The 18,300-nt window shown below is 43.0% G+C and overlaps 1 protein-coding gene across 1 annotated transcript in view; it reads left to right on the forward strand.

Annotated features, from left to right (window-relative positions):
• The window catches only part of LOC123762633 (uncharacterized), an 85,286-nt gene that overhangs the window by 13,409 nt on the left and 53,577 nt on the right, over window positions 1-18,300 (forward strand). Inside the window, 4 exon segments of the mRNA XM_069332119.1 lie at window positions 5,125-5,310; window positions 7,038-7,181; window positions 8,147-8,365; window positions 10,544-10,756. Of these exon segments, the coding sequence (XP_069188220.1) occupies window positions 5,125-5,310; window positions 7,038-7,181; window positions 8,147-8,365; window positions 10,544-10,756 (762 nt within the window).

Below are 18,300 nucleotides of genomic sequence, written 5' to 3' on the forward strand. Positions count from 1 at the left end.
GAGCCTTGGCTGATGGGGCCACGGAGCCTGATCTTGGCGCCTGACAGCTGAGTAGACAGCGCTTCGGATTCGTAATCCTGAGGTTCCGGGTACGATCCCCGGTGAAGGCGGAGACAAATGGGCAAAATATTTCTTTCACCCCTGACGCCCCTGTTACCTAGCAGTAAATAGGTACCTGGGAGTTAGACAGCTGCTACGGGCTGCTTCCCGGGGGGGAAGGGAGGTGCAACAAAAGGAGGCCTAATCGAGGACCGGGCCGCGGGGACGCTAAAGCCCCGAAATCATCTCAAGATATCCTCAAGATAACCTCAAGATGGTCTAGGTTTGTACTGGCAAGGGGAAACAACTGTAAATCGAGAAAGTGGAAGTAAAGTATTGGATAAAGTATAATAAGATATTATGTTTTTTTTTTTAACAAGTATTCCCGAGAGAGGATTGGAACCCAATATGGACACATTCATCAGCACAACGACCTAAAGGAACATTGTACAAATATCAGCAATGTCAGAACCTAAAATAGATGAATTAAGTGCACCTGTGTGCATATAAACTATATTCATATATTATGCCAATAACAAACATAGATGAATGTATAAAACAGGAAACTATTCACAGAGCTAAAATCAAAATTAAGGGATGCAAGTTATTTTGCATTGATTAGAAGAGGAAGTAAAATAGCAATAAAAGTGGAGGGAATATTTAAAATGTGATATCGTGAAAGGAATCCAAACAAAGCCATATTCAAACTATTTGGATATCATTAAATTATATCAATAATAGCCTAATATCAAGTTAAATAGAGGCCACCAAACTTGAACAGAACAGAAGAAATACTTCTATGAGAAGAAATATCTAAGGTATCTTAGTCTAACAGTTCCTGTTATAAGTGACTTTAATTTCACTAAAAGTAAGGTAAGATAGATATCAGGAGAAAGCACTAACCATTGCGACAATATATTTCAGTAGAATAAACTTGATTAATAAATGTTTTGTCCTAATACTGGCCAATAGGTAAATATTGAAACAGCTAGTGAGCTAGGGAGTAGTAATCTCAAGGAAATCACAAGAAAAATTAAAAATAACCTGAGAAATACGTGAGAAAACATGAATTAGGGGAACCTGATTTTTGTGACGGTGATTTTGGGTGTTAAGAAAAGGCAAAGACCAATCCTAAAATGGTTTAACATATATATAAAACGATGATTAGAGAGAAGTCGGGGCCATTGACAAATTTAGACAGGTCAGGTCACAGATTATGACAAATAAATGGGCGGTTTTGTAAGTAATTTGCCTTTGTATTATTATAGAAGACCTCGATACCTGCACAAACCTATGTAGGTGGTGAAGAGGACAGGTTGAGTTGTTTAGGGGTTACAAAGGTGGAAGTTATTATAATGACTAAACAAAATTAAATCCCAATATATAATCCAATAAACATAGACGATGGTATTAAAGGAAGATAGATCACATGAAGCGAACTATCGGCCATTAAGGTTAATGTTTATTGTTGGAAACTTATTTAAATCGACAATCGTAAAAGCCATTATTTTACATGTGGATCACCATAGGTTTAGATCAGATCAGCATGGTTCAGAAAGGAGTGCACGTGTTGAAACAGTTGACTCACTCTCACAACGCTAAAGGAGAGATGGAACAGAGGAGACATGATCACCACATACAGAATATATATAATAAAAACGACTCCCCACATCTACCATTACCAAGATCTCCCCCCCCCCCCGCTCACCCTACCACCATCACTGCCAGCTTCCCTCACCACTCACCAGCTTAATTACCATCACTACTGTCACCACCACCATCACCACTACCACCACCACCACCACCACCACCACCATCACCACCACCATCACCACCACCACCACCACCACCACCACCACCACCATCACCACCACCACCACCACCACCACAACCACCACCACCACCATCACCACCACCACCACCACCATCACCACCACCACCATCACCACCACCACCATCACCATCACCATCACCACCACCACCACCACCACCACCACCACCATCATCACCACTACCCCGTACTGCCCCTGCTACCTGTACTCCAGCCTGACCGACAGTTGAGAGGCGGGATCGAAGAGCCGGTACTCAACCCCCCCCCCCCCCGCAAGCATAATTAGGTGAGAACAATTAGGTGAGTACCCTCCCACCCCACACGCCCCCCCCCCTACACCCTACTCCCCCACGGCCCCCCCCATTCCCCCCACGCCCCCCCCCCTCCCCTCATGCAGACAGGGGCCCGGATGACTGTCCTGGGGCCAACTCATCCAGTCTGGCTCTAAATTTATTCTAATTTCTAATTCAAAGACTCTATTGGGAGCGGCCTGATTATAACTATTTTTTTTTGGCGGGGGGGGGAGGAGGGGGGAGAGGGGGTGGTTAGGGGGGGCTTGTTTGCCTGAGCGTTCTGGCGGAATGGTTGTTTGTTGCTCTGGTTTGTTTGTTTGTTCTTGTTGACGCTGGTAATTGTTTGGGTTAATGTTGTGTTTATTGTGTTTATTTTTGTTTATCTTTAGTGTGTTTTGTTGAAGCTGCGTCCCGTCTTGACCTTTCTCTTCCACCTCCCCCCCCCTCTCTCTCTCTCTTCTACCCACTCTCTCTCTCTCTTCCCACTCGTCCATCTCTTCCGACTTCTCCCTCTTCTACACCTCATCCCTCTCTTCTACCGCCTCCCTCTCTTCCATCTCTTCTCCTTCTTCCATTTCGTCCCTCTCCTCCTTCACCTCCTCCTCTTCCTCCTCCTTCTCTTCCACCTTCTCCCTCTCATCCACGTCCTCCTCCTCCTCCTCTCCTACTCCTCTCCCACTCCCCCCTCCCACCGGCGTCTCAGGCAAGCAGTTTACAGCGGTCATAAAATGGTTCAAAATTAAACTAAAGAATGTCATCGTGGGCGTGGGTCGTGGGCGTGGGTTGTGGGCGTGGGTTGTGGGCGTGGGTTGTGGGCGTGGGTTGTGGGCGTGGTTTGTGGGCGTGGGTGTGGGCGTGGGCGTGGGTTGTGGGCGTGGGTGTGGGCGTGATTATGCTCTCAGAAATGAATCTTCAATTATTTCTAGTGAAGGATCACGGAAAGGCAACACTCCGGCTACCAGTGTTGCTGTTGGACGGTCATTGAAAATAGTTTCCTTTCTATCTAACACTTTTCTCTTTCATTCTTCTCTCTCTTTCTTATCTCCTCTGTTCTTTCTCTCTCTCTCTCTCTCTCTCTCTCTCTCTCTCTCTCTCTCTCTCTCTCTCTCTCTCTCTCTCTCTCTCTCTCTCTCTCTCTCTCTCTCTCTCTCTCTCTCTCTCTCTCTCTCTCTCTCTCTCTCTCTCTCTCTCTCTCTCTCTCTCTCTCTCTCTCTCTCTCTCTCTCTCTCTCACTCTCTCTACAAAAAAAAGTTAAAGAGAGTGGAGAAAATAACTAGGAAGAGAGTGGAGGAGAGAATAGACAGTAGAAGAGAGAAGAGAGAGGAAGTGTAAAGGAGAAAAAAAAGAGAAGAATATGGGAATGGCAGCAAGGACAAGACAACAACGCAGAAGGAGAAGAAATGAAAGGAAAGACTAAAGAAAAGTTAGAAGTGAGAGAGAGAGAGAGAGAGAGAGAGAGAGAGAGAGAGAGAGAGAGAGAGAGAGAGAGAGAGAGAGAGAGAGAGAGAGAGAGAGAGAGAGAGAGAGAGGAGAGAGGGAAGAGTAAAAATCAGTGAGCAGAGTGACAGGTGAGAGTCATAGAGGAGAGAGAATATAGAATAGAGAAGAGAGGGGAAATGAGATTGGGAGAGGTAGAGCAGAAGTAAGAGATGAGAGGATAGAGAGAGACGGGGGAGAGTAGAGAGGGGGATAGAGAGGACACAGAGAGAGAGAGAGAGAGAGAGAGAGAGAGAGAGAGAGAGAGAGAGAGAGAGAGAGAGAGAGAGAGAGAGAGAGAGAGAGAGAGAGAGAGAGAAAGAGAGAGAGAGGGGGGGAGAGCTAATTCTGAGTGGGCCTAGAGAGAGGATTACGTGTAATTTCAATTCGTAATCACTACCACTCTCATCGTGGAGAGGGGGGTGGGGGGAGGAGGTGCTACGACACCAGAAGAGTGAGGGGGGGGTTACCTTGTGGTTACCTTTTGAGGTTCGGGGCTTAGCGCCCCCGCGGCCCGGTCGTCGAATAGGCCTCCTGGTTACTGGACTGGTCAACCAGGCTGTTGGACGCGGCTGCTCACAGCCTGACGTATGAGTCACAGCCTGGTTGATCATGTATCCTTTAGAGGTGTTTGTTAAGTTCTCTCTTGAACACTGTGAGGGGATTGCCAGTTATGCCCCTTATGTGTAGTGGAAGCGTGTTGAACAGTCTCGGGCCTCTGATGTTGATAGAGTTCTCTCTCAGAGTACCTGTTGCACCTCTGCTCTTCAACTGGGGTATTCTGCACATCCTGCCATGTCTTCTGATCTCATGTGATGTTATTTCAGTGTGCAGGTTTGGGACCAGCCCCTCTACTATTTTCCACGTGTAAATTATTATGTATCTCTCCCGCCTGCGCTCAAGAGAATACAGATTTAGGCTCTTTAGCCGATCCCAATAGTTTAGATGTTTTACTGAGTGGATTCTAGCAGTAAAGGATCTCTGCACGCTCTCCAGGTCAGCAATTTCTCCAGCTTTGAAAGGTGCTGTCATTGTGCAGCAGTACTCCACTCTAGGGAGCACTAGCGTCCTGAAGAGTATCATCATTGGTACAGCGTCTCAAGTGTGAAAGGTTCTTGTTATCAAACCTGTCATTTTTCTTGCAGTTGTGACGGCTATTTTATTGTGTTCTTTAAAGGTAAGATCTTCCGACATGAGTACACCCAAATCCTTTACATTGCCTTTTTGTTCTAAGTTATGATTTGACTGAGTTTTGTACGTGGTTTCTGTTTGCTACGAGGCCAGCAGAGTGGAGGAGCTACGAAACTACATTCTCTTACTTTAAAAAGGCCGTGCATGTATATCCACTTTGTATATTCCCCCCTCTGTATCTTATATGTTGTAAACATATCCCCCTCTGCTTCTTCTCTTCTCTAGAGGTAATAACAACAAACTGTGACCCCGGTGACCAATAGTAACTAAATGTCGAATCATTACTTCCCACAGCCGCGCGGCCCTGCTCAGGCTACCAGTGCCGGATGCTGTGCCCTTACGAGTTCGAGCTGGACAGTGACGGGTGCCCGCTGTGTGAGTGTCGGGACCCCTGCCGAGGCGTGACCTGCCCTGGGGACACGGCCTGTACCCTGGAGGAGACTCCATGCTCCAGCGAGCCCTGCCCACCTCTACCGACCTGTGAGTTGGTGGGGGAGGTCTTGTGTTTGTGTCTTAGGACGCAGGTGTGTGTGTGTGTGTGTGTGTGTGTGTGTGTGTGTGTGTGTGTGTGTGTGTGTGTGTGTGTGTGTGTGTGTGTGTGTGTGTGTTAACTTTGTAAATACTTAAGTTATGCTTGATGACGTTTTCTCAGCAGTTCACTTCATGATAATTTAATTCTTACTCATTGAGTGCATCAATGTTTTGTATTAATTGTAAAAAAAAGTCTTATTGACTGTAATAACTTCCTATTAAGTGTAATATACTTCTAATTAAGTGCAGTATACTTCTAATTAAGTGCAGTATACTTCTAATTAAGTGCAGTATACTTCTTCTTGAGTGGAATACAGTTCTTATTAAGCACAGTAGTCTTCCTGTTCAGAGTAATATAATTCTTATTGAGTGCAGTACTTGATATTGAGTGAAATATTCATCTAATTTAATTCAATTTACTTCTTTTTGAGTGCATTATACTTCTTACTGAATGCAGCTTACTTTCTTAGTGAGTGTAGTATATTTTTTATTGAGTGCAGTATACTGCTTATTGACTGTAGCATATTTCGTATTGAGTGTAATTCACTTTTTGGTGTGCGGTATGCGGCAGAGTGCGGTATACTTCTAATTGAGCATAGTATTCTTATTATTGAGTGAATACTTCTAATTGAGTGCAGTGTACTTCTTATTGAGTGGAATATACTTCTTGCCGAGTGCAGAATGATTACAATTGAGTGTATTATACTTCTTCTTGAGTGTAGTATGCTTGGTATATAGTGAAGTATACCTCTTATTGAATGTGTATACTTCTTATTGAATGTGTATACTTCTTATTGAATGTGTATACTTCTTATTGAGTGTAGTATACTGGTTACATAGTGCAGAATACTATTCATTGAGTTCAGTATTCTTCTTAATGAGTGCAGTATACTTCTTATTGAGTACAGCAAGCTTATTGAAAAGGATATATTTCTCAGCTTGGCCGCCGTAAGGGGAAGTATTTTGTCTGAGATCCCAACTAAAACATCTTCGTATATCTCTATTCGTATCTAAGAGCTACGAATTGGAGATTTCAAGCAGAAAATATGGTAAATGTGTACAGAATGCGGATTCGTAGATATGAACGAACGAGAACGATTCGAACTTTTGTCTGAGATCCCAACTAAAACATCTTCGTATATCTCTATTCGTATCTAAGAGCTACGAATTGGAGATTTCAAGCAGAAAATATGGTAAATGTGTACAGAATGCGGATTCGTAGATATGAACGAACGAGAACGATTCGAACTTCGTGAAACACGATTCCAGGGGTTCGTGTAACTTCTATATGTGTGTGTTTTTCTGAGAATTTTTGAGTGCCCCGATGAGTATCTAAGTCTGTGAAGTTTTGGGTATGTGTATCTGCGATTCTGTGAGTGTTTTCGTCTGTGGATAAGTGAGTCAGCGTATTTGTATGTCGGTGTGTATGTCTGTGTATCTTTGAGCCTGTTTATCAGTGAGCGTATGTATATGTGAGTATATTTCTCTGTGAATACGTGTGTGTACTCAGCTAGTTGTGCTTGCGGGGGTTCAGCTTTGGCTCTTTGGTTCCGCCTCTCAACTGTCAATCAACTTGTGTGTGTGTGTGTGTGTGTGTGTGTGTGTGTGTGTGTGTGTGTGTGTGTGTGTGTGTGTGTGTGTTCCAGCAATCACTGACATATCTGGCACTGTCACAGGTAAGCAGCCTCGTAGTCTGTCGACACTGTGCCCGATGGGAGAGCCACTCATGCTGGACGAGACCCGGAAACGACCCTTCCTGTGTGGCACTGACCCCGGCAAGCCGCAGTGCCCCACCCTCTACAAGTGCCAAGTCTCTAGAGGTAAGTGCACTCAGCTGTCTCGTGCCGACTGTGTGGTGTGAGGCATGGGCGTGAGTTTCATGCATTTAGCCTTATGCATAAAGCTGACAGAGGGCCATACAAATACATGTACACAGGTATACACGTACACACACACACACACACACACACACACACACACACACACACACACACACACACACACACACACACACACACGCACACACACACACAGGTTATAAAAGTGAGAGGAAGTGAAATTCTGGAATCGAGACCTCTCGAATTATTTTACACTACATCCATCACCTCCACTTCAACAGCCTCCTCCAGCATCCCTCTCTCTCCTCTTCCTCTCTCTTCCCCACTACTTCTACACCCCCCCCCCTTCCCTCTACTAATACATCTTCCCCCCACACCTGTCCCTTCCCTCCCCCACACCTGTCCCTCCTCCCCTCTCTATCTTCCCCCCATCTGTACCTCCTTTTCCTCTCCAAATATAGCAGCATCTTTTCCCTCTGTCTCATTGCATTCCATCTCCAAACCCTTCCCTTCTTTTGTTTTTCCTTCGCTCTCCGCCACCCTCTTGTTCTTGCTCCCCACTCCCCCATCCTCTCCCCAACCACCACCAGCGGCGGGGTGTTAAAAGTGTAGCGAATTTGAGGTCTGGTCATCCATCACAGACAAATTATCCATGTTATTATTGGGAAAATATTCCAGCCAGCCAGGCCCTGAGGCTGTACTAGAACCCGTGCTGAGAGAGAGAGAGAGAGAGAGAGAGAGAGAGAGAGAGAGAGAGAGAGAGAGAGAGAGAGAGAGAGAGAGAGAGAGAGAGAGACACAGAAACCCACCCACTCCACCCCACACTACCACCAACCCTATCTTTCCCCACCCCAGAACAAGCATTCAGTGTGGCCTGACCTCATTAGACCACATAACCTGACCTTTTATGACCTTGAGTGACCTGGTATGCCCCCCATGCCCCCCAGGTCAGGACTACGGCGTGTGCTGCGCAGCCGTGGAGCAGCTGCAGAAGCCGGGTCAGTGCCCCATGGAGGGGGGGAACTCCCTGGTGGGGGTCGGGGGGGAAGAGGAGGAGATGAGGTGCGGTGCCTCATGCCTCCACGACCTCCAGTGCCCTTCCACTCAGAAGTGCTGCATCTCCGATATCTGTGGCCAGCACTGCGTCCAGCCCGTCAATCTCACAGGTCAGTCCCCGGCCTCATAGTTGAGCCCTCATCCCTAAAGGTGAGTCCCCTGCCTCATAGTAGAGCCCCCACCCCTAAAGGTGAGTCCCCTGCCTCATAGTAGAGCCCCCACCCCTAAAGGTGAGTCCCCTGCCTCATAGTTTACTAGTTGTGTTTACTAGTTGTGTTTTTGCGGTCTAGTCCCAGGTCTGCCAGGTGAGTCCCTAGCCACATAGGTGAGCCCCTGTGTTGTTTTAGATTCAATAGATGTTTTTAGGTGATGTTTTAGATTTAGATTTGCTTAAGTGAGCCCCACCAGCCTCCACAAAATTTGGAAGGCCTGCTTAATTAAACGCAACATCAAATCAAATACATTTGCTCTTAAATTTATTATTCATAACTACATTTATTGCAACAACAACAACAATAATAATAATAATAAATTATTATTATTATCATTATTATTATTATTAGCATTATTATTATTATTATTATTATTATTATTGATAATAATAGTAATGTGAAAAAGTGTAATGCAAAATTCTGGTATTGGCATGGGCACGAGTCCGGCTCCCGTAACATACGATCACTTAAACAAATTAAAAAGCGTTTTAAATGCGCGGCAATCGCTTTAAAATGGTATCCAGCAAATTTAAGGTACAATAGCTTCACCTCTTTCAACTAATGACGTACAGGTGGAGGCAAAGTGTACAGTGCTCTAGATAACTGGACGCCAGGGATAACTACGGGCTCACCATAGCCCGTGCTACTTACAACTTTTTGTTCCCAGTAGCTGAATCTAAAACAACATTAACAGGATGAGGAGGTTGTCACTTCTTTGGTGGCCGCGAGGAAGTTTCCACCTTCCAGGTCGCGAGTCCGCAACCAAGAATGTTAGGGCGGTTTACGCTTGTTGCGTGAAGGTAAGCGGTTATCTGCAGACTCACACTCGCGCGCTTGAGAAGGTGACGCCACAGTATCCCGCCAGTATGGTGTGGTTGATCCAGAGGCGCAGCATTCCAGGGCTGTGAATTAGCCGCTTTGATGGGAAGTCAGTGGTCGAAGTCTCGAAGCAGTGAGGCGAGGAATGGTGCCTCTGTTTTATAGACATAAAGCATGTCTAGGCTCTGCTTCAGGAGGCTGGGGTCGTTCTTGCCCTTGCTGGGGTGGGTTCTTCTCCGACCTCGACCACGGCGGTCTCCGGGTTTGGAGTCCCCTGTGCCTTCTTTCACCAACTTCGAGGTCAACTCCGGAGCTCACAGTTCCTGCGACGGCACTGGAACCAATCGTATTGTGTTTGCCTTTCCATTGAAGACTTTCGGCACCGTGGAGAGAGGGGGAACCTGCTGCATGGGTGACAGCTTCTCCCCCGTATCAACCTACTCTGGCTTTGCTCCCTGGAGAGGCCACTCCAGACCGACAACCAGAGCGCAACGCCATAGTCTCCTGAGACTGATGGATGCCTATTACTACTACTACTACTAGTTGCTAAATACGAAATAACCACCGTAATATTACTATTATTATTAGTTATTGATTATTGCAGTAATCAATAATTTATTGATTACTAGTTATTGATTGGTTTCTATGTCATAGGCATAGAAAACTGAGCCTTACTACATGGGGCCATAGGCCTAATAAAAATGAGTGTCTCTGCATGGATCATTGGCATACTATAGGTTCGTGAGTGTCCTTAAGGACCATAGTCCCAGCAAAGGTGAGTGTCTTTTCATAAACCTTAGGCCTAACAAAGGCTGGCAAGCGTCTGTATTTGGATCATAAGTTTTCCACAGACTTGTCTGCGAGTGGACCAGGTAGGCCTGGCACAGGTGAGTCTTAACATGGGCTAGAAGAGTTCCAAATCAGTCAAATTATTTTTAAATTAATTTGGATATAAGGACTTGAGTCACGCACGTACATTAATATATTTGTTACATGTGGCATTCACTGTACTCTACCCAATCATATCATTATATTTATTCTACTCGCTCTTCTTACCCAGTCTACTTCATTATATCTACTTTCTCCTGGTACCCAATCTACCTTATTACATCTACTCCGCTACCTCTATTCACCTCATTCTATCCACTTTTCCATTCCGTTCACTAATCGTTCTCCACGTACAAGCCCTCAACCTCCCATTCCATCCTGACCTGACCAATCTCCCCCGACTCACGCCCACTCCCGTGTCTGTCACAGCCTGCCTGCAACAGCGGATGATCGCGGAGCTGCTGCTGGTGACGGAGCGGGAAGGGAAGGGCTACGTGCCTCAGTGTCAAGAGCACAGCGGCCTCTACCAGCCCCGTCAGTGCTCCAGGAACGGGCTCATCTGCTGGTGTGTGGACCCCCACGGCAACAAGCTGGCCAGGACCCTCGCTGCTGCCCATGAGGTCGACTGTCGCCACCTGACTGGTGAGTCGTAGTTCGGACAGGGAAGGGGGGACAGGGGTGAGTTGACATGGACCCCATCAGAGCTGTTGACCAGACCACACATTAGCAAATGAAGGGACGACGACGTTTCGGTCCGTCCTGGACCATTTTCAAGTCGATTGTGAACGACTTCACCTTCTTCACCTTTCACCTTCTAGTGTGTGGTCTGGTCAACATACTTTAGCCACGTTATTGTGACTCGTCGCCTGCAAGGGACGACGACGTTTCGGTCCGTCCTGGACCATTCTCAAGTCGATTGAGAATGGTCCAGAACGGACCGAAACGTCGTCGTCCCCTTCATTTGCTAATGTGTGGTCTCGGTCAACATACTTCAGCCACGTTATTGTGACTCCTCGTCTGCCCATCAGAGCTGCTTACGAGAGCGACTGTTGGCACCTGATTGGTGTGTGAGTGTCGGTGGGGGAATGAGGAGGGGAGGGGGGGGGGAATGGGCCGTCGCTGGCTCCCATGGGGGGGGGGGGGGTTGGCACCAGGGCCATCGCTGGCATCCGCGTAGTTAACACCTAACGATGAGCCAGAGTGGGCGGCTTTCAACACAACAATTACACTACAATAATTACCCTCGTTATCATTTGGTATCGGCAGCAGTAATAAATTAAATTTGTTTTTGAGTATTTATACATATTTATTGGTGTTCAGATTTTAATTATAATTCATTATAATTATAATTATTATTATTATTTGTTTGCACGTTACAAGAGTTATATACCAATATTCAGCATTAACCATACACAGCATAAGTCGTGTATATATTATTACCAATACATACTACTAACCATATATAATAATTAACAATACATAGTACTAGCCATTCATAGTATTAATCATACTTAGTATTAGGTATACATAGTATGTATATCTATATTTATAGTATGTAACCATGCATAGTATTAGCTATATATAGTTCTAGCCATATAATGCCTTAGCCAGAGGGGAGCCGGTCGGCCGAGCGGACAGCACGCTGGACTTGTGATCCTGTGCTCCTGGGTTCGATCCCAGGCGCCGGCGAGAAACAATGGGCAGAGTTTCTTTCACCCTATGACCCTGTTACCTAGCAGTAAATAGGTACCTGGGTGTTAGTCAGCTGTCACGGGCTGCTTCCTGGGGGTGGAGGCCTGGTCGAGGACCGGGCCGCGGGGACACTAAAAAGCCCCGAAATCATCTCAAGATAGCCATACATAGCAGTAACTATACATAGTACTGGCCATACATAGTATTATCTAGAGTACTAGTCTTACATAGCATTAACAATATATATATATATATATATATATATATATATATATATATATATATATATATATATATATATATATATATATATATATATATACCGTTCTCAAGGAGTAAATACCAGCGTGGAGTCACCACATCTAGTATATTTTTCGCTCCGTATTGATAGTGCTTTAATGTACTGTTTAGCCTTGGATTCCTTAAGGTTACGTTAAAGTTAGGTTAAGGTTAGGTTGTGTAAGGTGTATTGCCAGTGAACGGCGTCATTAAAAATGTGAAAAACGTGAAATTCTGGCCTGCTTGAGTATCCCAAGGAATTTTACATTACAGAAAACGTTCTCGCTCTAGCTTATTAAAGAAAACGTGTATACGAGAAACATGATTCATTGTAAAACCCGGATTTCACATTTTTACATTACAGAAAACGTTCTCGCTTTTGCGTATTAAAGAAAACGTATATACGAGAATCATGATTCATTGTAAAACCCGAATTTCAAATACAGTACAGCTATAACTTGAAAATAATCTCTGTTTAGGACAAAGGTTCCCTGTCCTATTCTATATCCTTATCCCCCTTATCCCTTCCAAGTAGTGTACTATATACTGTAGTCCTAATGGCTTAGTGCTTTCTCCTGATAAATACCTTATCTTCCCTTGCCGTCTTACCAAAAGACTATTAATAGAACCTTAATAAGCCTAAATAAGCCTAGGTAAGTATCAAGGTGATTCAAGGAGGAGTGACCTCAACACAATCACTATCTTGAGGTTATCTTGAGATGATTTCGGGGCTTAGCGTCCCCGCGGCCCGGTCCTCGACCAGGCCTCCTTTTTGTTAACATACTAGGCTTAGTACATAAATATATTATCTAAATTGTGCCAAAATGAACTAAATGTTCTTATTTCCTTAATGAACTAAAAAAAAACTGAACAAGGGCTGAAATATTGATATATCAAATTAATTATTATTATAAAATTATGAATATAATATAATAAAAATTAGTTATAATTATTAATATTAATATCAAAAATTATAATATCATTATAATTTTCTGATTATTTATATTATTTGGTGTTTATTGATATTACTGTGATTTTTATATTATATATATTTTTATATTTTTTTCTAATAAAATTTGTTGTAACTTAAAGTTTTATTACTATAGTTTTAGAATCTTAAATATTCTAATATTTTCAAATTATTAATTGTATTTATAATTTAAAAGTTATTTATTTATTAAAAAGATAGATTTTTAGTATTTTTGTAATTTTAAAAAATTTCGTATATATTATATTTGAAAAAGTTAATAATGTTATTAATATTATTATAATGTTATATTAACAGTATTTCAATTAAATCATTTTTAATGTAAATATAAATTTTAGAATGATTATATTGTATAATTATTAATATAAACATTTTATAATTCTAACAATCACAATATATAGTAATCAATATTGTTTTAACTAATATTAATGTAAGACGAAGATCAATAAATGTCTTTTAAGTTTAGTTTTTAGTGATGTTGACAACATTAAGAGCAATAAAGCTGCATGTCTCCATCTTCAGTTTGATTATTCAACACAATCTTTAATTCAACACAATCTTTATTATTCACACAATCTTTATAATTCAACACAATCTTCGATTATTCAACACAATCGTCAACACAATAGTCAAGTATATAACAGAAGGGAAGGGAACTATCAGGAGAAAACGCTAAACCATTACGACTAAAACATAGTAACACGTATCTTGTGGCGTAGTGGTAGCCCATTCGCCTCGCGTTTCGCAAGCGATTTCGTATGAGTTCGAGTCCTGCCCATGGAGTATTGACTGGGCGCCAATCCTTAACTTCTCGCCCCTGTTTACCCAGCAGTAATTGGAGACCTATTGCTGGTTGTTAACCAATTGGTGGGTTATGTTCCAGGGAAAACTAGTAGGATTAGCCTTACCATGGTCAGGATAAGGATTTGGGATAGGACGGGGGGGGAAGGAATGGGGCCTAACCTCTTGGACGGTCGGGGATTGAACTCTGACCTGCATGACTTCAGCTCAAGTGGTTGGGTATTGCAGATGCAAGCTTCGAGCCTTTGTCAGACGTCGTCGACTCCTATAAATAAAAATAAACATGAAAATGTGGGAAATGCGTTTTTATTTATGTCTCTTGTGTGGTGTACGGAGAGGTAGACTAAGCCAAGCACTCGCTGCCTGAGCCCCAGAGTGAAGTGTAAACACGTCCCATTAGGACTCGGAGCTGCCGAGACACTCCACCGGGACAGTTACAGCTCCGCTCCTGTCCCAGGTCAGCTACGGGCTCACCATAGCCCGTGCTACTTGCCCCGCTCCTGTGCCAAGTCAGCTACGGGCTCACCATAGCCCGTGCTACTTGCCCCGCTCCTGTGCCAAGTCAGCTACGGGCTCACCATAGCCCATGCTACTTGCCCCGCTCCTGTCCCAGGTCAGCTACGGGCTCACCATAGCCCGTGCTACTTGCCCCGCTCCTGTCCCAGGTCAGCTACGGGCTCACCATAGCCCGTGCTACTTGCCCCGCTCCTGTCCCAGGTCAGCTACGGGCTCACCATAGCCCGTGCTACTTGCCCCGCTCCTGTCCCAGGTCAGCTACGGGCTCACCATAGCCCGTGCTACTTGCCCCGCTCCTGTCCCAGGTCAGCTACGGGCTCACCATAGCCCGTGCTACTTGCCCCGCTCCTGTCCCAGGTCAGCTACGGGCTCACCATAGCCCATGCTACTTGCCCCGCTCCTGTCCCAGGTCAGCTACGGGCTCACCATAGCCCGTGCTACTTGCCCCGCTCCTGTCCCAGGTCAGCTACGGGCTCACCATAGCCCGTGCTACTTGCCCCGCTCCTGTCCCAGGTCAGCTACGGGCTCACCATAGCCCGTGCTACTTGCCCCGCTCCTGTGCCAAGTCAGCTACGGGCTCACCATAGCCCGTGCTACTTGCCCCGCTCCTGTCCCAGGTCAGCTACGGGCTCACCATAGCCCGTGCTACTTGGAACTTGTTCCGAGCAGCTGAGTCTAAAACAACAACAAAACTCCACCAGCCTCACTATGTTCATGTTTTCATTTGTCTCTGAATATCGGACTGGTATGTGTTGGGACTTACTCTAGTCTTGTATTCATTTCTTGTTCATATTTGTCTACTCGATGTCTGCCTAACATTTAATGGATTGCAATTATTTTTGAGCAAATCAAATATTGGCTCACCTCGAAGATTTTTCTTTACATTCTACAGTGAGTGCCATGGTCTACGAGCAACGCATTAATCAGGAGAAAGCGCTAAGTCATTACAACTATGGATCACTTGGAAGGGATATGACGGTGAAGATTTGGAATAACACGGAGGATAGGAATGGTGTCCTACCACTTGGGACGTCCTGGTTAGGAACAAGTGGTTAGACCGAACAAATTTTAAGAATCCTGGTTTATTTCCAAATAGCGCTGCCCATCCTCTCGAGCGTTCAGAACGTCACTAAACTGATGTACTAAATTACTCTAACCTTCCTTAGCCGAGGACCCACTAATTGAAAAGCGGAACATCACGCCAATTTTGTGAGCCGTCCATGATCTTAAGTAGAACGGTTTTTGGATCTTGAGAGGATGTATACGTCAAAATACGATGTACTACTGACACGGACGGGGTAATAGCGATCATAAGACCAGCCTCTCCTCCTTCTGTCCTCCTGCTCCTCGCTTCTGTAACTAGTCACACGAGTAGACTACTGAATTTACGATACGATAAACGTCATCGTATATCCGCCCCATCTCTTCTTTTTATGGGGAAGTATTATGGTAGGCGTGGCAGGCAATACTGTACAAGGATAACTCACTCATGGGGACCCCTCGCATTACGCTCCAAGTTCAGCTATATTGTCCTGGCTAGTCCACAATATCTCATGCAATGTTAGTTATTAAAGGCCGAGAGGGTGAACTCCACATATACCAATATCGCGTCTACAATTGGAGGGGAAACAAAAATTGCCACGCGAAATGGGACAATATTGTTTGCAAGCTACGAGGTGCCTTGCCAAATTGAATCTCCATTTACAGCTGGGGAAGAAAAAATGCGTTTGAGATGTAGCGACGCCGCCGTGGAGCCGCGGAGGGCATTACGACATAACTGATGAAGTACGATCCTCCATTTTGATGTATGCCGACGATGTATAACTGAGACGGATCAGAAGAAGAATTCAGGAGGTCCCAAATGGGCCGAGATGAACGTTTAAGACAGGCTGACAAATGGCTGTGCTCGATTTCAGTGCAAGTAAAGATGATGATATTTTAGACTTGGGTGAGCAACCAACAGAAAACGTATTTACAAAAATGGAAGGCAAATGCTTGAGTCAATAGAGACAAATAATCTGGAAGTATATATATATATATATATATATATATATATATATATATATATATATATATATATATATATATATATATATATATATATATATATATATAAATATATATATATTATATATATAATATATATATATAATATATATATATATATATATATATATATATATATATATATATATATATATATATATATATAATATATAATATATATATATATATATATATATATATATATATATATATATATATATATATATATATATATATATATATATATATATATATATATATATATATGTCGTACCTAATAGCCAGAATGCACTTCTCAGCCTACTATTCATGGCCCGATTTGCCTAATAAGCCAAGTTTTCATGAATTAATGTTTTTTCGTCTACCTAACCTACCTAACCTAACCTAACCTAGCTTTTTTTGGCTACCTAACCTAACCTTACCGATAAATATAGGTTAGGTTAGGTTAGGTAGGGTTGGTTAGGTTCGGTCATATATCTACGTTAATTTTAACTCCAATAAAAAAAAAATGACCTCATACATAGAGAAAAGGGTTGCTTTATCATTTCATAAGAAAAAAAATATAGTAAATATATTAATTCAGGAAAACTTGGCTTATTAGGCAAATCGGGCCTTGAATAGTAGGCTGAGAAGTGAGTTCTGGCTACTAAGTACGACATATATATATATATAATATATAATATATATATATATATATATATATATATATATATATATATATATATATATATATATGTGTGTGTGTGTGTGTGTGTGTAGTGCCTCGCAAACGTCAAGCCGCCTGCTATCGCTGTATCTATCTATTGTATATATATATATATATATATATATATATATGTCGTACCTAATAGCCAGAACGCACTTCTCAGCCTACTATTCAAGGCCCGATTTGCCTAATAAGCCAAGTTTTCATGAATTAATGTTTTTTCGTCTACCTAACCTACCTAACCTAACCTAACCTAGCTTTTTTTGGCTACCTAACCTAACCTTACCTATAAATATAGGTTAGGTTAGGTTAGGTAGGGTTGGTTAGGTTCGGTCATATATCTACGTTAATTTTAACTCCAATAAAAAAAAATTGACCTCATAAATAGAGAAAAGGGTTGCTTTATCATTTCATAAGAAAAAAATTATAGTAAATATATTAATTCAGGAAAACTTGGCTTATTAGGCAAATCGGGCCTTGAATAGTAGGCTGAGAAGTGAGTTCTGGCTACTAGGTACGACATATATATATATATATATATATATATATATATATATATATATATATATTTAGGATAACATCAGTAGCGTATGTACAGCTGGTGAATTTTAGTGAAAACTTTAAGGGGTTGTGCACAACCTATGTCAGACAACCTTATGAGTGTGCAGCCTCGGTGTGGGATTCTCTCCTGAACAAAAAAAACTAACAGCATAGTTAGAGAAATTCCAAAGGTTTCCTAAAAGAATTTGTGAGCTAAGAAGATAAAACAAAGAGGAATGGCTGAGATAACTGAACCTTACCCATTTGAAAGAAATTAAAAAGGAGACATGATTATTACATATGAGATTCTTTGAGGTATTGGAAAAACTATTAACTCGAAGTGTACCATAGAGATGTAGGAGCAGCGAGTTCAATTGGAGTTAGTTGAGGCTGCTTCCATCCATAGTTTCAAGAGTAGATATCGTACAAAAAAATCAGGCAAGTTGGAAGCCGTTGGAAAAATTATCCAGCGTCTGATAAGCGTTATCCAGGAGCTGAAGCTCATGCTGTAATGAGATAAAGGTGAGTAAGCACACTGAAAGCAAAGGGTGGCAGTGTTAGGGAGAACATCAGAGTGAGGAGAGGTAACGAGCAAAGGTCTATACAAAGGTCAAGGCC

This window comes from Procambarus clarkii, chromosome 27, assembly GCF_040958095.1.
Source record: "Procambarus clarkii isolate CNS0578487 chromosome 27, FALCON_Pclarkii_2.0, whole genome shotgun sequence".
NCBI classification, from domain to species: Eukaryota; Metazoa; Arthropoda; class Malacostraca; order Decapoda; family Cambaridae; genus Procambarus; species Procambarus clarkii.